This window comes from Pelobates fuscus, chromosome 3, assembly GCF_036172605.1.
Source record: "Pelobates fuscus isolate aPelFus1 chromosome 3, aPelFus1.pri, whole genome shotgun sequence".
Taxonomy (NCBI): domain Eukaryota; kingdom Metazoa; phylum Chordata; class Amphibia; order Anura; family Pelobatidae; genus Pelobates; species Pelobates fuscus.
The window spans coordinates 6,938,045-6,961,859 of NC_086319.1; the positions used below are offsets into that span (position 1 = coordinate 6,938,045).

At 40.6% G+C, this 23,815-nt stretch overlaps 1 protein-coding gene across 1 annotated transcript; it reads right to left on the reverse strand.

Annotated features, from left to right (window-relative positions):
* Positions 1 to 68: 68 nt before the first annotated feature.
* LOC134600664 (sulfotransferase 6B1-like) lies at positions 69 to 17,062 on the reverse strand. Its single transcript, XM_063445037.1, has 6 exons — positions 16,836 to 17,062; positions 15,783 to 15,967; positions 10,166 to 10,292; positions 1,992 to 2,086; positions 1,265 to 1,451; positions 69 to 672 (listed from the first exon to the last, which is right to left on the reverse strand). The coding sequence occupies exons 1-6, from the start codon at positions 16,972 to 16,974 to the stop codon at positions 554 to 556; spliced, it is 852 nt and encodes a 283-aa protein (XP_063301107.1). The 5' UTR covers positions 16,975 to 17,062; the 3' UTR covers positions 69 to 553.
* Positions 17,063 to 23,815: the final 6,753 nt, after the last annotated feature.

Genomic DNA, 23,815 nt, shown 5'->3' on the forward strand with positions numbered 1-23,815 from the left:
TGGAGTCTCCTTGCGTGCAACCAGGTAGCAAAAAGGATTATGATGAGACCAAACCCAGTAACTCACTATTGTATTCACTATCATTGCATTTACTATTGTGATTACAATATGTATATTACAATACAGATTACCATCTGATTACATTGTGAGTTAAGTGTAGACAGTGTGTAAATACATAAGTGAGGTCACCATGGAAACCAGTGGTGCCAGCAGGCAAGTCCCGTTGGTGATTCCACCTCTTCTCCATGTTTGCACCAGTTTTCAGAAGACCTCATTGTCCATAACCTTAGATGTGTTAGGCGAGCAGGAAGTGCTCCCTCTGAAACTCGTTTAACTGGAGGAACTATTTTTACAAATCTTGTACTTTATCATGCGGATCCTCTGCCACTCCTGATATGGAGGTGCAGGTGTTGACAATATTGCAATTTTTTTCGAATCGCTCTAGTTTTGGCTCCAGTGATGTTTCCTGGCCGCTGGAGCCACAGTAATGTCTCTCCTCCTTTGTGATTACAGATCTTGCCTGGCGTTTATTTGGTGTTGTTAAAGACATTGCTCAGTTATCGTAGGTGATGTGCTTGGCCAGGTGGCTGGAATCCATCTTTGTTTGGTACAGCTCATCGAAGAGTCGGTTCTGTCTGTTTGAAAAGTAATTCTTCCAGTCGCCAACTGTTCCTGTAAAGATGTAAAGCAAGATTATATTTTTATATTTTTTTATGAAATAGTTGTATAAGTTCTAGCTTTCTTCTAGAAAGCTATTTTTAAAATAAGTTATTACTAATTTAGGAAACGACAAGCTGATTTTCCTTCAATCACCAGAAGCAAACATGCCACATTCGTTGCTTTCTAAGAATTTGTTGACACATGCATACCCTTGCCATCTTGATTGATACCATCCAGTCTTCATGGGTCTCCCACATACCCCTATCATGCTATTTTCCAGAGCTGTCATTTCCTTCTTCTCACCTACAAACATGTTTTCACTGCTCATACACAGAATCATGCGAGCTACCAGTTTATAGACAAAATAGCTACTAAAAATGTTGGCTTTTATAACGTCTGCTACATAAACAGAATTCCTGTCCCAGTAGCAATACTGTCTTAACTTTAATAAGAAACATAAAAACAATTCTGAATCCTTGCATGCCTAAAATATTGATTTAGGTAAGCCTACTTTGTACAGATAATTTAACCAGTTCCTTTTCCGGAGTTAATTAGGGACGTGCTTCTTGCAGGGAAGCGCGCATACGATGAGCCAATCTCTTACCCTTTCTGAATATCAGCTTTTTGTTGGATGTCAGGGCGCAGACCGTGTGGTTTGGGTCACTGTTATCTTTCTCTACGTTCATTTTCATCTCATTGAATGATGTCTTTTTGCAGATTATGCTGATCTCATTGTCGCTGATATTTATTCCGAGGAAGGTGCTAATTTTTCGTACAGCTGTGGGGAGGTCCTACACAAAGGGCAACACAGGTAATAAAGATAATAGTCACTTAAAGGGACAAGGCGACTAGTAATGTAAAAGTCATTTAAAGGGACAAGGCGACTAGTAATGCAAAAGTCATTTAAAGGGACAGTGTGACAAGGATAATGTAGGGAGTAGTTGTGTAAAAGGATAAATTGACAGGTAATGTAGGTTAATAGTTATTTAAAGGAATCAGCAGAATGGTCTTTCTCTTGAGTTGAGATGCAGGGGTGGGTCGGGGGGGATTATTGCTTTTGATTGGCTGAGACTTTGCAGCCATTTGTAGGTCACTGCAGAAAATGCTGACTTCCTGCAAATAAGGGAAATTCAGGGATGAATATAAGACGTTATTGAATAACTCTGGAAGATATATATCCATTACATAATGAACTCAAACTGAATTTCCCAATGGGAATATTGGTGAATTACACAATGTTTTTTAACTCCGCTTTCAAGGCTCCACAATTCAGTGATTGCTGAATTAACCTAATTCAGAAACTCTTTCTCATTCCATTGTAATAATCTTACCTTTTTCATTGCTTCATAATACAAAAAGAGAGTGGGTATTTCATTTCTGTGCTCTTCCCAGCTCAAGATGTGATCGAACCAAGATCCGCACACAACTACAAAGGTAAACATGTGTCATACATATATTCAGCCACAGAATCTTACAGTAAGTTACAATAAACATACATGATCTCACCTGAAAAACATCTACACGTTAAATGTGCATGTGTAAATATTATTTAATTAAAATTAATACTTCAATGCTAGAATTGGGAGATTGCACAAAGAAAGAATGAAGTGACTGTATCTGTGAACATGTGCACGGATTGTTTGCACGCTTATCTTATCTAACGTACAGCAGGTTTCCTGTATCACCCCTATTTACCTGCACCATAAATTCTCCAGGAGAAAGTGGTTGCTATAATGATCAGCTTGTCTAATCATTCTGCTAAAAGGACAACATCATGTCTGTGTAAACTGGAAGTGGCGAGGGAACTTTGACCTACAAAGCTCCTATATAAGACCTATAGGTAGTGATGTCGCGAACATGAAATTTTCCGTACGCGAACTTCCGCAAATGTTCGCGAACGGGCAAACCCGGCGAACCGCCATAGACTTCAATAGGCAGGCGAATTTTAAAACCCACAGGGACTCTTTCTGGCCACAATAGTGATGGAAAAGTTGTTTCAAGGGGACTAACACCTGGACTGTGGCATGCCGGAGGGGGATCCATGGCAAAACCTAACCATGTCCCGTTCCTTGTCCTCACTGATGTCATTGAAGGTCTCTTCCTCCACCCAGCCACGTACAACACCAAGGGTCCCCAAAAGGTGACAACAAGCCCCCTGTATTTTTTTTTTAAAATGTACACTACTGTTACACCAGATATGAGTTGCACTGGTGTGACACTGTGCCCTGGCAGGCCCTGAAACGCACACGTGTGAAGGAAACTGACTGCTATTATATTAGTCAAAAGTTTTTTTGTTTTATTTTAAATGCAAGCTATTGTGACACCAGATATGAGTGGTGGCACTGGGACCACCTTAAAAATATTGGATATCGCTAAAAATCATGATTACTATATACTTTCTCTACAAACCTCTAAAACAAAACAAACTACTCATCCATCCGCTATACCACTTTATCCCACCTAGAACTAGTGCCCAGTTAAAATACTTGACTCTTATTTACCCACACTCAGTCATGCCACACACATTTCAGCACTACTCTCACTGAATCCCTCTGACTACCGCTAAATTCATCTTCTACATCAGAACACTACTCCTAAGATTGGGTTGTATCCATGTCTCGGGACTTTCATTTAGAATAGGGGCAGCTTCGGTCTCCTTCAACACTGACACTCCAGTGCATATTATTAAAAGATTGGGCAGATGGAAATCCTCAGTCTACAACCGATATACTCCTCATCCCGAGAAAGTAATGAGGAAAGCTTTTAAAAGTTTGGCTTTGTAAATTTGATGCAATAAGTGTGTTTTTCTTTAATTCCTTTTCACCCTCTTTGCATGAACCCGATTTACATATATTACTAATATGTTTCTGAACATATATATTATATTATTCACTCACTCACTCACTCACTCACTCTCTGGGCCGGCCTAAGACATCATGCTGCCTAGGTCCAACGATAAATGACTATGGGGGATAATGTATAATAAACACAGGTTACTGGCTATGGGGGGATAATGTATAATAAACACAGGTTACTGGCTATGGGGGGATAATGTATAATAAACACAGGTTACTGGCTATGGGGGGGATAATGTATAATAAACACAGGTTACTGGCTATGGGGGGATAATGTATAATAAACACAGGTTACTGGCTATGGGAGGATAATGTATAATAAACACAGGTTACTGGCTATGGGAGGGATAATGTATAATAAACACAGGTTACTGGCTATGGGGGGATAATGTATAATAAACACGTTACTGGCTATGGGAGGATAATGTATAATAAACACAGGTTACTGGCTATGAGGGGATAATGTATAATAAACACAGGTTACTGGCTATGGGGAGGATAATGTATAATAAACACAGGTTACTGGCTATGGGGAGGATAATGTATAATAAACACAGGTTACTGGCTATGGGGGGGATAATGTATAATAAGCACAGGTTACTGGCTATGGGGGGGATAATGTATAATAAACACAGGTTACTGGCTATGGAGGGATAATGTATAATAAACATAGGTTACTGGCTATGGGGAGGATAATGTATAATGAACACAGGTTACTGGCTATGGGGGGATAATGTATAATACACACAGGTTACTGGCTATGGTGGATAATGTATAATAAACACAGGTTACTGGCTATGGGGAGGATAATGTATAATAAACACAGGTTACTGGCTATGGGGGGTGTGACGAAACCAACCTCGCCACTGAGAACTGGAGAAGCCTGGTTGCCCGCCTGCTGCCTTTGGACTATGGCCCTGGGAGATTGGGCCCTTTACAAACAGTATTCGGCCCTAACAGAGTGCATGTCACTCATTCTGGCCCTTTAAATACAGTGGGGCCATTCGGTACTTGCCCTGTGTGAGCAGTGATACCCCCCAGATAGCTATGCCATGGAGCCTATTCATATAATGAAAGACTATGGGAAAGACTTTGGCTCCATGGCAATTAAACTGTATTTGTGTGGTCTGCGTGCCATTCACCTAATAATGTGCACGCAGACCTGAGCTATCTGGGGATATGTTAAATGTCTGTGTTTAATGTATAAAATGTGACTTTATGTATTTTAAAGAGTTTTATGTTGTTTTGCAACCATGTGGTTAATGGAGTCTGCCTCTAGTCCTGGATAATTAGATTTCTTCTCCAATTATCTCCAGGGCAGAAGGGAGGAAGCCAGGATGCATTGTGGGGATGTTTTACTTTTACTGTTTGAGCCAGGGGGAATAAAATATACTTTTACTAACTTTTGAACCCCTGGTCTGATTCATGCCATTTTTTAATATGTTGTTCCCCTGAATGGATTGATTGTGGATATGTATTTTTATGTGAATGTGATGTATGGTTTTAAAGTTATGAAAGTTGTGTAAAAGTATATTTTGAACTGTACACATAATGGGATTAAGTGTCACACTAAGGGGAGGGGATGTGTGGGAGGTAACATCTATGTTATTGGTTATTTTATGCCTCCCCCTGGGTGTGGCCTGTATGTGTACTCATGTAATAAAAACCAGGCTGGGTGCCCAGCACCTCAGACCACTGCTTGACCTTCAACACGGAGCCTTGTCTCGTTCTTGGGGGGATTCACTGTATGCTGTTGGAGATTTGACTGCTAGGAGTGTAAGCTGATGTCTGCTTTTCCTATTCATCTGCTAGCAGCTATTTGTGAGGTTCCAGCTGGAGTGCTACCTTATTCACCTATATCCAGTTCGTGAGTTCTGATGTTCTGCAGTAGCTGTGCCTTTCTGAGAAAAGGGGATTATCGCCTAAACGGAATTTAACCCCTCATATGCTGAAACGGTCCGTTACTATTGGTGGCAAGCGGCGGGATCGTTCCTACAGCCAGAAGGACAGCTACAGAACACCATTTCTTTGGATTTACAATTTGAGGGCAACGCATGTCTGAGTACAGCGACCCTGACAGCACCAGGATGGAACCAGCAGTGGAGTACAATAAGGGTGACATGGATGACCGGGATGCAATAAGGAAAGGCATCTGGTACCAGGCCCTGGATAATGTACAATACCAGCGGGGTGAGAGTCTCCCCAGTGAAGAGCAGCGGTTGCAGAAGCAAGTGGCCCTGCGGATGCCCTTCCTGGGAGAGCAGCCCCTGGAGGAATGGGTGAAGGAACTAGAGCACCGGGTATGGCAGGAGCTATGGCTGGAGGATGCCTACCAGGCGCTCTGGTGGTATATGGCACAGTATATACCCTGGACAGCCGAACATGACAAGCCAGAGGGAGAGGAGTTTGATGGTCCTGGCTTGTTATGGGAGTCCTTTGCAGAGCCTGGCTTCGGGAGCCCTGCGCAAACCAGACTGCAGGACATTTTCTATGAGAGGGAGGCTAGGCATGAGTGGGATGACCCCCATGAGGTAGAGCAAGACCTGGCTCACCTAGCAGCCCTGGAGTGGGAACTGGAGCAAAACTACCAAGATCTCTTCCGCTTCATTGGGAAGGCTCAGCAGGACAGTAAGGTGACAGACCCAGATCCAGACCCCTTCCGCTGGGAAGATATTGTAGAGATTTACTGGGAAGAACCCCAGGTGGCCTGTAGAGATGGGACCGAGGTCTCTCCACCGGCCCTGCAGGGAATTGGGAGCCCAGTCTCCATTCCCCAGCGGCAGGCTGAGTTACAGGGGGCAGAGGTAGTTGGTCCCACCCCCCAGCAGCAGAGTGATATGCCGGGAAGGCAGTGTGAAGTGCAGGGAGAGGAGAGCAGCGTCCTCCCTCCCCAGCAGCAGGCTGAGTTACATGGGGCAGAGGTAGTTGGTCCTACACCCCAGCAGCAGAGTGATATGCCGGGAAGGCAGTGTGAAGTGCAGTGAGAGGAGAGCAGCGTCCTCCCTCCCCAGCGGCAGGCTGAGTTACAGGGGGCAGAGGTAGTTGGTCCTACCCCCCAGCAGCAGAGTGATATGCCGGGAAGGCAGTGTGAAATGCAGGGAGAGGAGAGCAGCGTCCTCCCTCCCCAGCGGCAGGCTGAGTTACAGGGGGCAGAGGTAGTTGGTCCTAACCCCCAGCAGCAGCGTGACTTTTTGGGAATTGGGAGCCCAGTCTCCTTTCCCCAACAGCAGGACACTGTATTAGGAGAAGAGACAGTCGGTCTCCCTCCGCAGATGATGGAAGTATGCATGGGAGAGGAGCTTATTACCACCTCTCCCCAGCGGCGGATTATTAATGGGCAGAGTGTTCTATCGGGAGAGGAGCTTGTTACCCCCTCTCCCCAGCGGCAGTTTAATGTACCAGGGGGAGACTGTAAGCCCCCCACCGGTGCAGATGGGACCGTGGTCTCTGCACTTACCACACAGGGGGTAGGGATGGTCGGTCCTACCCCCCCACGACAGAACTATGTATCCAAGGGGGAGACAACTGGTCTCCCCATTCAGCAGCAGAGCTATGCAACGAAGGGGGAGACAATCCGTCTCCAGCAACCAGGCTCCAACCAGACTACTCCGGTGGTAGTGCTGGCATCAGGACAGAGTACCGCTGGTCTCTGCCCACTCAGCAACCCACCAAGGCAGCCTACCAGTCCCCTGCACAGCCGTGGTGAGGCACCTGGACATGGACAACTTTCTCCTCTACCCAGGTGTAGTAACCATTTATTGTGGGTGGGCTGTACTGATTTTTCTGCTTTGTGGGTGGGTTGCTGGACTAACAAGGGCACTGACCGGCAGGAGGTCAGGTACCCTGTTAGTCTTTTTGGAAAGGGGGAGAGATGTGACGAAACCAACCTCGCCACTGAGAACTGGAGAAGCCTGGTTGCCCGCCTGCTGCCTTTGGACTATGGCCCTGGGAGATTGGGCCCTTTACAAACAGTATTCGGCCCTAACAGAGTGCATGTCACTCATTCTGGCCCTTTAAATACAGTGGGGCCATTCGGTACTTGCCCTGTGTGAGCAGTGATACCCCCCAGATAGCTATGCCATGGAGCCTATTCATATAATGAAAGACTATGGGAAAGACTTTGGCTCCATGGCAATTAAACTGTATTTGTGTGGTCTGCGTGCCATTCACCTAATAATGTGCACGCAGACCTGAGCTATCTGGGGATATGTTAAATGTCTGTGTTTAATGTATAAAATGTGACTTTATGTATTTTAAAGAGTTTTATGTTGTTTTGCAACCATGTGGTTAATGGAGTCTGCCTCTAGTCCTGGATAATTAGATTTCTTCTCCAATTATCTCCAGGGCAGAAGGGAGGAAGCCAGGATGCATTGTGGGGATGTTTTACTTTTACTGTTTGAGCCAGGGGGAATAAAATATACTTTTACTAACTTTTGAACCCCTGGTCTGATTCATGCCATTTTTTTAATATGTTGTTCCCCTGAATGGATTGATTGTGGATATGTATTTTTATGTGAATGTGATGTATGGTTTTAAAGTTATGAAAGTTGTGTAAAAGTATATTTTGAACTGTACACATAATGGGATTAAGTGTCACACTAAGGGGAGGGGATGTGTGGGAGGTAACATCTATGTTATTGGTTATTTTATGCCTCCCCCTGGGTGTGGCCTGTATGTGTACTCATGTAATAAAAACCAGGCTGGGTGCCCAGCACCTCAGACCACTGCTTGACCTTCAACACGGAGCCTTGTCTCGTTCTTGGGGGGATTCACTGTATGCTGTTGGAGATTTGACTGCTAGGAGTGTAAGCTGATGTCTGCTTTTCCTATTCATCTGCTAGCAGCTATTTGTGAGGTTCCAGCTGGAGTGCTACCTTATTCACCTATATCCAGTTCGTGAGTTCTGATGTTCTGCAGTAGCTGTGCCTTTCTGAGAAAAGGGGATTATCGCCTAAACGGAATTTAACCCCTCATATGCTGAAACGGTCCGTTACAGGGGGATAATGTATAATAAGCACAGGTTACTGGCTATGGGGGGGATAATGTATAATAAACACAGGTTACTGGCTATGGGGAGGATAATGTATAATAAACACAGGTTACTGGCTATGGAGGGATAATAGAAACATAGAATGTGACGGCAGATAAGAACCATTCGGCCCATCTAGTCTGCCCAATTTTCTAAATACTTTCATTAGTCCCTGGCCTTATCTTATAGTTAGGATAGCCTTATGCCTATCCCACGCATGCTTAAACTCCTTTACTGTGTTAACCTCTACCACTTCAGCTGGAAGGCTATTCCATGCATCCACTACCCTCTCAGTAAAGTAATACTTCCTGATATTATTTTTAAACCTTTGTCCCTCTAATTTAAGACTATGTCCTCTTGTTGTGTTAGTTTTTCTTCTTTTAAATATAGTCTCCTCCTTTACTGTGTTGATTCCCTTTATGTATTTAAATGTTTCTATCATATCCCCCCTGTCTCGTCTTTCCTCCAAGCTATACATGTTAAGATCCTTTAACCTTTCCTGGTAAGTTTTATCCTGCATGTATAATAAACACAGGTTACTGGCTATGGGAGGATAATGTATAATAAACACCGGTTACTGGCTATGGGGGGATAATGTATAATAAACACAGGTTACTGGTTGTGGGGGGATAATGTATAATAAACACAGGTTACTGGTTGTGGGGGGATAATGTATAATAAACACAGGTTACTGGCTATGGGGGAGATAATGTATAATAAACACAGGTTACTGGCTATGGGAGCATAATGTATAATACACACAGGTTACTGGCTATGGGAGTATAATGTATAATAAACACAGGTTACTGGCTATGGGGGGTAATGTATAATAAACAGGTTACTGGCTATGGGGGGGATAATGCATAATAAACACAGGTTACTGGCTATAGATAGATAATGTATAATAAACACAGGTTACTGGCTATGGGGGATAATGTATAATAAACACAGGTTACTGGCTATGGAGGATAATGTATAATAAACACAAAAAAAAAGAATGCAGCTTCAGAATTAATCTAAATTGTATGCTGTCTAGGAGGTGGGAGGGTCTTGGAGGGAGGGTCTGCTGCTGATTGGCTGGAATGTGTCTGCTGACTGTGAGGTACAGGGTCAAAGTTTACTCAGTGATGACGAATAGGGGGCGGACCGAACATCGCATGTGTTCGCCATCCGTGGGGAACGCGAACATACGATGTTCGCCAGGAACTATTCGCCAGCAAACCGTTCGGGACATCACTACCTATAGGCGCAATCTGATCCCCATTACTGTACCTCAAGCTGCTAAATAAAGGGTAATTCCTAGAATCTCAAATCTAGTACGCTTACAAGCTTTCTAAATCACCAGCTGGCAGATAATGTGTCTTTAAAATGCAATTATTTCTCTGCTTAATTTAGAGGGTAACATATTTTTAAATACAATTTAAATTATTGAAAATTGTATACATTTAGGGAATAATTTTTTTGGAAACTCACTTGACTTCACTAATCTTTATTTGCTTTTGTAATTTTCTATAAAAATATTTTAGTTTAAATTGGTAATAATTTTTTTTATTTTAGACTTGATTTAAATAAATATATTAGGTCTATAGAACAAATGTTGTATATTTCTGCTTATCCTCACCGTCTCCTCGCAGGAACATGTCAAAGTAACTCTGCCAGGTCTCGATGGTTGGGAGATTGGGGTTCTCTCTGTAATAGTGAAACAAAGAGACTGCGGTATCTTTGGGGTTCCGGACGATGTAAATCGCCTGAAAAGACAATGAAAGGTTAAACTGCACTAATAATGTATCACTGAATAGAATATGGCGTATACTGCGCCCAAAAGTAATACGTACTTACACCTCAGGGAGGGAGAGTTGGTAAATACCTCAAAGTAATAAAACAGAAAAAACAATAATAGTGCAATACAGTATTATAAAGTGCAAAATCTTTGTTAAATGACTGTTGGAAAACCACTCACATAGGGTAGAGCTATATAAGAGCTCTGCTTTATTCCGCGTGGACGGTACAATCCCCGTCTAAGGATACAGGATGGTAAAGATGGTATTGATCCTCCAGATGCAAATGCAAATATAAAAGTGAAAGAGAAAAGCACTCTGATAGTGTAGTAAGTACTGTAAACCAGGATAATTAAAGAAAGTATTGTACTTAAAATTGTAGAGCAAAACCTGCTCTAGTTATCACAGCATGGGTGGTACTATCCCCACCTATGGATATGGTGGCACCAGGTAGCCAACAGGATGTGGAGTGTAGGGTAAAATAATAAAAGATATATGTATAAGTAGAATAAAATTGACTATTTATTATCAATATACCATATAAATATATGTAGGTACAAGTGTCCAAAAAAATGTCTAAAACAAAATGTCCCACTTAACGCGTTTCGCCTCTCCAGAGGCTTTAGCCTCTGGAGAGGCGAAACGCCTTAAGTGGGACATTTTTTTGGACACTTGTACCTACATATATTTATATGCTTTATTTATAATTTTTTTTTATTTTATTCTATTCTACTTATACATATATCTTTTATTATTTTACCCTACACTCCACATCCTGTTGGCTACCTGGTGCCACCATATCCTTAGGTGGGGATAGTACCACCCATGCTGTGATAACTAGAGCAGGTTTTGCTCTACAATTGTAAGTACAATACTTTCTTTAATTATACTGGTTTACAGTACTTACTACATTATCAGAGTGCTTTTCTCTTTCACTTTTATATTTGCATTTGCATCTGGAGGATCAATACCATCTTTACCATCCTGTATCCTTAGACGGGGATTGTACCGTCCACGCGGAATAAAGCAGAGCTCTTGTATAGCTCTACCCTATGTGAGTGGTTTTCCTACAGTCATTTAACAAAGATTTTGCACTTTATAATACTGTATTGCACTATTATTGTTTTTTCTGTTTTATTACTTTGAGGTATTTACCAACTCTCCCTCCCTGAGGTGTATGTACGTATTACTTTTGGTCGCAGTAAACACCATATTCTATTCTCTGTTTCACCAATTCACAAGGTTTGGGAATCCTTGTATTGTATACAGCAGCCCTCACTGATCCATCACGTTATAGCGAGCGCCTTTAACCCCTTAAGGACCAAACTTCTGGAATAAAAGGGAATCATGACATGTCACACATGTCATGTGTCCTTAAGGGGTTAATTCCGTTTTTTTCTAATAATGTATCACTGAATATTAGGGGGGCATACATGTCCCTGCAACTCACACTAATCTCAGGCAGCAATGGGACTTTATGTATCTACGACATTCATCTTCATAACCCCTACACTACACATGAATTCCTTCATTACTCTAAAACACTTCACATGAACCCCTACACTACCCCAATACACTGCTCTAAAGATTACTCTTCACTAAACTAAACATTAACACTACACTACACTAAACATTAACCCTTATACGGATACACTACTCTACACTAAACCCTATACTGATACACTACTCTACACTAAAGATTAACCCTTATACTGAAACACTACTCTACACTATATATTAACCCCTTATACTGATACACTACTCTACACTAAACATTAACCCTTATACTGATACACTTCTCTACACTAAACATTAACCCTTATACTGATACACTACTCTACACTAAACATTAACCCCTTATACTGATACACTACTCTAAACTAAACATTAACCCTTATACTGATACACTACTCTACACTAAACATTAACCCTTATACTGATACACTACTCTACACTAAACATTAACCCTTATACTGATACACTACTCTACACTAAACATTAACCCTTATACTGATACACTACTCTACACTAAACATTAACCCTTTTACTGATACACTACTCTACACATTAACCCTTATACTGATACACTACTCTACACTAAACATTAACCCTTATACTGATACACTTCTCTACACTAAACATTAACCCTTATACTGATACACTACTCTACACTAAACATTAACCCCTTATACTGATACACTACTCTACACTAAACATTAACCCTTATACTGATACACTACTCTACACTAAACATTAACCCTTATACTGATACACTACTCTACACTAAACATTAACCCTTTTACTGATACACTACTCTACACATTAACCCTTATACTGATACACTACTCTACACTAAACATTAACCCCTATACTGATACACTACTCTACACTAAACATTAACCCCTATACTGATACACTACTTTAAACATTAACCCTTATACTGATACACTACTCTACACTAAACATTAACCCTTATACTGATACACTACTCTACACTAAACATTAACCCTTATACTGATTCACTACTCTACACTAAACATTAACCCCTATACTGATACACTACTCTACACTAAACATTAACCCCTATACTGATACACTACTCTACACTAAACATTAACCCTTATACTGATACACTACTCTACACTAAACCTTAACCCTTATACTGATACACTACTCTACACTAAACATTAACCCCTATACTGATACACTACTCTACACTAAACATTAACCCCTATACTGATACACTACTCTACACTAAACATTAACCCTTATACTGATACACTACTCTACACTAAACCTTAACCCTTATACTGATACACTACTCTAGACTAAACATTAACCCCTATACTGATACACTACTCTACACTAAACATTAACCCCTATACTGATACACTACTCTACACTAAACATTAACCCCTATACTGATACACTACTCTACACTAAACATTAACCCTTATACTGATTCACTACTCTACACTAAACATTAACCCTTATACTGATACACTACTCTACACTAAACATTAACCCCTATACTGATACACTACTCTACACTAAACATTAACCCCTATACTGATACACTACTCTACACTAAACATTAACCCCTATACTGATACACTACTCTACACTAAACATTAACCCTTATACTGATTCACTACTCTACACTAAACATTAACCCTTATACTGATACACTACTCTAGACTAAACATTAACCCCTATACTGATACACTACTCTACACTAAACATTAACCCCTATACTGATACACTACTCTACACTAAACATTAACCCCTATACTGATACACTACTCTACACTAAACATTAACCCTTATACTGATACACTACTCTACACATTAACCCTTATACCGATACACTACTCTACACTAAACATGAACCCTTATACTGACACACTACTCTACACTAAACCTTAAACCCTATACTGATGCACTACACTAAACACTAACCCCTATACTGATACACTACTCTAAACATTAACCCCTATACTGATACACTACTCTAAACATTAACCCCTATACTGATACACTACTCTACACTAAACATTAACCCTTATACTGATACACTACTCTACACTAAACATTAACACTTATACTGATACACTACTCTACACTAAACATTAACCCCTTATACTGATACACTACTCTACACTAAACATTAACCCCTATACTGATACACTACTCTACACATTAACCCCTATACTGATACACTACTCTACACTAAACATTAACCCCTATACTGATACACTACTCTACACTAAACATTAACCCCTATACTGATACACTACTCTACACTAAACATTAACCCTTATACTGATACACTACTCTACACTAAACATTAACCCTTATACTGATACACTACTCTACACTAAACATTAACCCCTATACTGATACACTACTCTACACTAAACATTAACCCCTATACTGATACACTACTCTACACTAAACATTAACCCCTATACTGATACACTACTCTACACTAAACATTAACCCTTATACTGATACTTTACTCTACACTAAACATTAACCCATATACTGATACACTACTCTACACATTAACCCCTATACTGATACACTACTCTACACTAAACATTAACCCTTATACTGATACACTACTCTACACTAAACATTAACCCTTATACTGATACACTACTCTACACTAAACATTAACACTTATACTGATACACTACTCTACACTAAACATTAACCCCTTATACTGATACACTACTCTACACTAAACATTAACCCCTATACTGATACACTACTCTACACTAAACATTAACCCTTATACTGATACACTACTCTACACTAAACATTAACCCTTATACTGATACACTACTCTACACTAAACATTAACACTTATACTGATACACTACTCTACACTAAACATTAACCCCTTATACTGATACACTACTCTACACTAAACATTAACCCTTATACTGATACACTACTCTACACTAAACATTAACCCCTATACTGATACACTACTCTACACATTAACCCCTTATACTGATACACTACTCTACACTAAACATTAACCCTTATACTGATACACTACTCTACACTAAACATTAACCCCTATACTGATACACTACTCTACACATTAACCCCTATACTGATACACTACTCTACACTAAACATTAACCCCTATACTGATACACTACTCTACACTAAACATTAACCCCTTATACTGATACACTACTCTACACTAAACATTAACCCTTATACTGATACACTTCACTACCACTAAACATTAACCCCTATACTGATACACTACTCTACACTAAACATTAACCCTTATACTGATACACTTCACTACCACTAAACATTAACCCTTATACTAATACACTACTCTACACTAAACATTAACCCCTATACTGATACACTACTCTACACTAAACATTAACCCTTATACTGATACACTTCACTACCACTAAACATTAACCCTTATACTAATACACTACTCTACACTAAACATTAACCCTTATACTGATACACTTCACTACCACTAAACATTAACCCCTATACTGATACACTACTCTACACTAAACATTAACCCTTATACTGATACACTTCACTACCACTAAACATTAACCCATACTCAACATTCCTTTTAATACTTATATAAGTGTGCCTTTTCAGAATTGGTTATTAAGGTTTATTTGTGTTTTATAAGGTTTTGCATGTAGGTCTCATTACGCTAAGCAGGTCAAATATGACAAACGTAAAATATCATTGTTTTTCACTGGTCATATAGTCTTGAGAGCTGAACTTGTGTGCTTGCAATCTGGTGAGACGGTGAAAGGATAATCTTTATGGAAAGAGGTGAGGTGTTGGAGAAGCTTGATGAGGGTTTTTGTTAGGGCAAGGAAGGGATATTCTTATTATGTCTCTGTTTTGGGATGATTCCTTTTCCCAATGTATTTTGGTGCTGTTTTATATTGGGCTCACCTTGCATTTCTTGACCTTGAATTCTGTAGGTAACATGTCGTAGCTCAAATGAGTAGGGATGATCCTTCTCGAGGGGATGTGACTCAACTCTTCCAGTTTAGAAACGTCTCCAAACTCGATAGGGGACGTCAAGGAAACTTTCGATGTATAGAGATGCTTCATGATCTCTGCCAACCAGTGAGTGCCTGGAATTGGTTTAAACAGCATGTTAACCCTTATGGACCAATGATGTTTCACGCTGTCATCACAATATGGTCCCTGAAGTCCCTATGTTAATATAAAACATATTAACCCATAGCAGTAGTGACCGGGTGCCATTAAGCAAGGGAGGCATTCCCAGATAGAATCTCTTCAAGCTGGTAAAACCAGTGAAATCTTTAGAACCTGCTAGTTCACATATTGGTGGATCAGTAAATTGTGGCATTCGTGATGAACTTGCTGTCGGCTTATTTTATTTAGAAGTAGTTATATTGAATGTCAGTAAGCCGCTTTTATTCATTTTACCTACGAGCTTTCTCTTCTATGAAAATATTTTACTTCTTTACCAGAGATTCATTTCCACACCGAAAAATAAATACAGTCACAATTATCTCACAGATATGTCTTTCCTTTACTGCAGATAACATGTCATTGTGAAGGGTTTGTGCCCTTGGTTGCTGTGATCTAATAATTATCTGTGTCCTGTTATATTCATTTTCTGCGGCAGTGACTTTGTACCATAGCCACCTACAAACTCTAACAGAGCAAACCTTTAAATAAACATTTTATAAAAACAAACGAAATGGAGACCCCCTCGTCAACCCGAATCGGTGGCTTTCAAGTAAATTAACATCTTGTATGTGATTCTGTAAATTGGATAGAAGTAATAAATTGTACAACTTAAATTAAAACGGTGATGTAAATGATTAGAGTGTAAGCTTGTTAGAGCGGGGTATTTTTCACCTCTTGTTTGTGTTATATTCTGTATTTAAAATAACTGTTGTCCCAAATCCCCATTTTATAATTGTAAAGCGCTGCAGAATATGTTGGCGCTATATAAGTATTAATATTTACCAGACTTTGGATAAGATACCAGGAGCAAGTCGTCTTCTCTAGCCTGGAAGGAGTTTAAGGCTTTCAGCAGATTGGCTGAGGATCGGGAGGTGAATGGAATTCCATTAAAGATGTGGATGAGGTCCGTCTGAGATGCCATTTGTTGTTGGAGTTGGGGATGGAAGCCCTGTTGAGATGCCACAACAGCTTGATGTAGAATTAGCTTTCTTTTATAATGCGGAGTGGAAGGCGTGCTCGGATTTAGATTTTCCGGTGTCAGGCCATTGATTACTCACAAAACTTATCAGGACGTTTATGATCCTTTTATGACTGATACATATTGACTGCAAGCAATGAGAAATAAATAAGTGCAACGTGTTGGTTTTAGATAGACGGTGTGTTGCTTGTGAATTCTAAAGCTAAATATTGTGTAACCTAATAAATCATCCAGCTCAGTTCCTCTTATCTGGCTCGATTAAATCATCGTTTCCTTATCCTAATACTGAGAATGCTAAACGAATTTGCTGATTGCTGGATGTGACATCTGAAACGAAGTGCGCTAACTCACAGCGCAATGATTTATTGACTGGTTTCATTTAATGCTGTGTCACCCTGAGCTTAACAAACTAGGATCGTGATATTCCCACTTAAAGTGCATCATCTATGTTCTAAGAACACAGCCATGCTTAGTGACAAAACCATTGTCCACACTACAGGATGATTCATTTTGGACTCCATGTCCAGTTTCACTGGCCGAGCTGCCCAGGAGCTTAATATGTTCTTGCATCTTTCCAAGAGTGCTTTGCTCTCAAGACCGATTACAGGTTAGGATGGTTGTGTAATGCAAAATCAAATACAAATACACAAAATTAAGCCCTGTGCTTAACCCCTTAACACCGCAGCCAAATGTACAAGTTGTGAACGAAACAAAACGTAAACAAAACCTGGCATTTGCGCTATATGTCTGTCCAACCGTAATTCACCTCTTTCATATTAAATGCACCCCCCCTTATTATATATCATTTTATTCAGGGGAAACAGGGCTTTCATTTAATATCAAATATTTAGCTATGAAACATAATTTAATATGAAAAAAATGGGACAAAATAAGATTTTTTTTGATTTTTTTCGTTCTACATGACATTTTAACTGTCAATGTCATAATACTGTTTGCTTTTACTGCAATAAAATACACATATTTGTATTCAGCAAAGTCTCACGTGTAAAACAGTACCCCCTATGTACAGGTTTTATGGTGTTTTGGGAAGTTACAGGGTCAAATATAGCGTGTTACATTTGAAATTGAAATTCGCCAGATTGGTTACGTTGCCTTTGAGACTGTATAGTAGCCCAGGAAATAAATTTACACCCATAATGGCATACCATTTGCAATAGTAGACGACCCAAGGTATTGCAAATAAGCGATGTCCAGTCTTTTTTAGTAGCCATTTGGTCACAAACACTGGCCAAAGTTAGCGTTCGTATTTGTTTGTGTGTGAAAAATGCAAAAAACGCCAATTTTGGCCAGTGTTTGTGACTAAGTGGCTACTAAAAAAGACTGGACATACCCCATTTGCAATACCTTTGGTTGTCTACTATTGCAAATGGTATGCCATCATAGGGGTAATTTTCATTCTTGGGCTACCATAGGGTCATAAAGGCAACGTAAGCAATCTGGCGAATTTTAATGTGAAAAAAATTAAACACAAGCCTTATATTTGACGCTGTAATTTTTGAAAACACCATAAAACCTGTACATGAGGGGTACTGTTGTACTCAGGAGACTTCGCTGAACACAAATATTTGTGTTTCAAAACAGTAAAAAGTATTGCAGCAATAATATCGTCCCTGTAAGTGCTGTTTGTGCGTGAAAAATGCAAAAAACGTCACTTTTACTGGTGATATCATGGTTGTAATACATTTTACTGTTTTGAAACACTAATATTTGTGTTCAGCGAAGTCTCCCGAGTAAAACAGTACCCCCCATGTACAGGTTTTATGGTGTCTTGGAAAGTTATAGGGATAAATATAGTGCTAGCAAATTAAATTCCCTATACTTTCGGCATGGGTGGTCAGGCAGGTCCCGCTAATTGTAATTAATTAGGATACCTAATTATGTAAAATTATGACATAAATATATGTGTAGAATTAATATATGTATATATATACATATGTGTATATATACGTATATATATATATTTTTTTTTTAATATTTTTATTTATATATAGGTATATATATATATAGTGATATATACGTATATATTTATGTATATAGATATATATATTATTTCGTTCTACGTGTATTTTGATATAAATATATATATATTAATATCACAATACAGTTAGAACGAAATAAAACACATCTATATATTTTTTAATATTTTATTTTTAATTATTTATTTTATTTTATTTTTTTACGTATTTACATATTTTTTTTTATAATAATAACAATAATTATATATATATTTAATCAGTATCAGTCTACGTGTAATTTGATATTAATATATATATATAATTATATATATATTAATATTAAAATACACCTAGACGGTGTATGTGTGTGTATGTATGTGTATATATATACTTAGATCATATATATATAATATATATATATATGATCTAAGTATAAATTATTTTTTTTACACTTTTAACATTATTTTTATTTTATTTTCAGCCAGCAGGGGGACTACCTGTCATTACAGTTGGTCCCCCTGCTGGCAATGCCTGAGCCAGCTATACCGGCCATGTGATTGTGAGGTCCTCGCAAGGACCTCACTCTCACATGACCGGGAGGCACCGGAGGAGGAAGATGTGCCGCGGGGGGGCTCCCTGGGAGTCCCCCCAACCGCGATCGCCGGCGTGGGACCGCCGGCGACCGGGTAAGTTACTAAAAACCGGAGGGCGTACTATTACGTCCGGCGGCGTTTAGAGCCGCTTTTAAAAGGACGTAATAGTACGCCCTCCGGACTTAAGGGGTTAAACTCCCACAACACCTGGGCTGAGCAAAGACTATAGTACACATCATCCCCGATACATAGAATAATCCCACCATAAAAGTTACCTAAGCACTATCCCAAATCCCTAAGACATTTAAATAACTTCTTGTTTTCATTTATTTTTTTAGTATCACTCCAATGGCAATTACAGTGTAAGCTCACCTGCCCACTGCATGTGTTCCCTATTATGGGTTAATAAGTGGGGAGGGGTTCAGAAAAATATCCTCTTATGTCACATAAGAGATTTTGCCTTTTAGCTAAAAGCAGCAAGGCGAATTGTTAGTGAAGGACTTAACTAAGAGGTTTTACCTTGATGTGGCAGAGAAGCTTACACTTTAATTTGGGATAGTGCACAGGAAACTAGACATGTGCAATTCGTTTCATTCCGAATGTGAGTTCGGATGAATTTCGGGCAAGTCGGACATTCGGATACTTCCGAATGTCCAAATAGTTGAATTGCCGAAGTTCTGAAGCACAGCATTGCCGAAGTACTAATATACCCAGTGGAAGAATGTTACACTGTATACCAGTTTAAATAAAAAGTATACAAACATAGCCAGGATTCAGCTGTAAGCATTTGCAACACTTACAACAATCAAGTAACACACATTCATATAAAATGTAAGTCACTTAGCTAGTTAATGGATGGGAATGAGTAAGTAGATAGCTCTCTGATACCGTGGGAATTAGGGAGTTATCTACCAAAAGGCTGAAAGACCTAAATTGGTATTTCAGCCAAATTTACTAATACTAAGTAAAGATTACTTAGTATTAGTAAATTCTGCCCCTACTCGCGAGTAGGGCATATCTAGTAAACTGTGAGCAGCCTGTGGTGGGTGGGGGCCCTAAATTAGAATAAGGGGGGCCTATTGTCCTCCCCCCTGGCTTCCACCCCTGAGTGGTGGGTTAGGGCCATAAATACCAATAAGGGTGGGGGGGACCTATTGCCATGCCCCCACCCCTGAGTGGTGGGTGGGGGCCCTAAATAAAAATGTAACCTCCCTCCCCAGGTGACTAGGGGTTCCCAAACCCCTAGTCAGCCCCCTCCCAACAAAATTAATAAACCCCTACAAAATCCCCCTCATACTGTTTTCGTGACAATAAAAACATGTAGTTTAGTCTTATTTTGGCAAGTCTAATAAATATGAAAATTTTAGGATTTCATTTAAATAAAGCCCTTATCTGATGAGACAATAAATTACGTTAAGATTGGGCTTCCTATAAATGCTTGGAAGAATCGGTGAATGGTTGGCACTCTGCAGCCCACTAAAACAGCCCTAGATATAAAGCCTACCTGGAAATGCATATTCTACCCTGGGAACCCTCCAGTACTGATAGATACAGGGCCCTAGATATAAAGCTTACCTGGAAATGCATATTCCGCCCTGGGAACCCTCCAGTACTGATAGATACAGGGCCCTAGATATAAAGCCTACCTGGAAATGCATATTCCGCCCTAGGAACCCTCCACTACTGATAGATACAGGGCCCTAGATATAAAGCCTACCTGGAATTGGATATTCCACCCTGGGAACCCTCCAGTACTGATAGATACAGGGCCCTAGATATAAAGCTTACCTGGAAATGCATATTCCACCCTGGGAACCCTCCAGTACTGATAGATACAGAGCCCTAGATATAAAGCCTACCTGGAAATGCATATTCCGCCCTAGGAACCCTCCACTACTGATAGATACAGGGCCCTAGATATAAAGCCTACCTGGAATTGGATATTCCGCCCTGGGAACCCTCCACTACTGATAGATACAGGGCCCTAGATATAAAGCCTACCTGGAAATGCATATTCCGCCCTGGGAACCCTCCACTACTGATAGATACAGGTCCCTAAATATAAAGCCTACCTGGAAATGCATATTCCGCCCTGGGAACCATCCACTACTGATAGATACAGGGCCCTAGATATAAGGCCTACCTGGAAATGCATATTCCGCCCTGGGAACCATCCACTACTGATAGATACAGGCCCCTAGATATAAAGCCTACCTGGAATTGGATATTCCGCCCTGGGAACCCTCCACTACTGATAGATACAGGGCCCTAGATATAAAGCCTACCTGGAAATGCATATTCCGCCCTGGGAACCCTCCACTACTGATAGATACAGGTCCCTAAATATAAAGCCTACCTGGAAATGCATATTCCGCCCTGGGAACCCTCCAGTACTGATAGATACAGGGTCCTAGATATAAAGCCTACCTGGAAATGCATATTCCACCCTGGGAACCCTCCAGTACTGATAGATACAGGGCCCTAGATATAAAGCCTACCTGGAAATGCATATTCCGCCCTGGGAACCATCCACTACTGATAGATACAGGGCCCTAGATATAAAGCCTACCTGGAATTGGATATTCTGCCCTGGGAACCCTCCACTACTGATAGATACAGGGCCCTAGATGTAAAGCTTACCTGGAAATGCATATTCCACCCTGGGAACCCTCCAGTACTGATAGATACAGAGCCCTAGATATAAAGCCTACCTGGAAATGCATATTCCGCCCTGGGAACCATCCACTACTGATAGATACAGGGCCCTAGATATAAAGCCTACCTGGAATTGGATATTCCGCCCTGGGAACCCTCCACTACTGATAGATACAGGGTCCTAGATATAAAGCCTACCTGGAAATGCATATTCCGCCCTGGGAACCATCCACTACTGATAGATACAGGGTCCTAGATATAAAGCTTACCTGGAAATGCATATTCCACCCTAGGAACCCTGCAGGACAGATAGATACAGGGCCCTAGATATAAAGCCTACCTGGAAATGCATATTCCGCCCTAGGAACCCTCCACTACTGATAGATACAGGGCCCTAAATATAAAGCTTACCTGGAAATGCATATTCCGCCCTGGGAACCCTCCAGTACTGATAGATACAGAGCCCTAGATATAAAGCCCACCTGGAAATGCATATTCCGCCCTGGGAACCCTCCACTACTGATAGATACAGGGCCCTAGATATAAAGCCTACCTGGAAATGCATATTCCGCCCTGGGAACCCTCCACTACTGATAGATACAGGGTCCTAGATATAAAGCCTACCTGGAAATGCATATTCCGCCCTGGGAACCATCCACTACTGATAGATACAGGGTCCTAGATATAAAGCTTACCTGGAAATGCATATTCCGCCCTGGGAACCCTCCACTACTGATAGATACAGGTCCCTAAATATAAAGCCTACCTGGAAATGCATATTCCGCCCTGGGAACCATCCACTACTGATAGATACAGGGCCCTAGATATAAAGCCTACCTGGAAATGCATATTCCGCCCTGGGAACCATCCACTACTGATAGATACAGGCCCCTAGATATAAAGCCTACCTGGAATTGGATATTCCGCCCTGGGAACCCTCCACTACTGATAGATACAGGGCCCTAGATATAAAGCCTACCTGGAAATGCATATTCCGCCCTGGGAACCCTCCACTACTGATAGATACAGGTCCCTAAATATAAAGCCTACCTGGAAATGCATATTCCGCCCTGGGAACCCTCCAGTACTGATAGATATAGGGTCCTAGATATAAAGCCTACCTGGAAATGCATATTCCACCCTGGGAACCCTCCAGTACTGATAGATACAGGGCCCTAGATATAAAGCCTACCTGGAAATGCATATTCCGCCCTGGGAACCATCCACTACTGATAGATACAGGGCCCTAGATATAAAGCCTACCTGGAATTGGATATTCCGCCCTGGGGACCCTCCACTACTGATAGATACAGGGCCCTAGATATAAAGCTTACCTGGAAATGCATATTCCACCCTGGGAACCCTCCAGTACTGATAGATACAGAGCCCTAGATATAAAGCCTACCTGGAAATGCATATTCCGCCCTGGGAACCATCCACTACTGATAGATACAGGGCCCTAGATATAAAGCCTACCTGGAATTGGATATTCCGCCCTGGGAACCCTCCACTACTGATAGATACAGGGTCCTAGATATAAAGCCTACCTGGAAATGCATA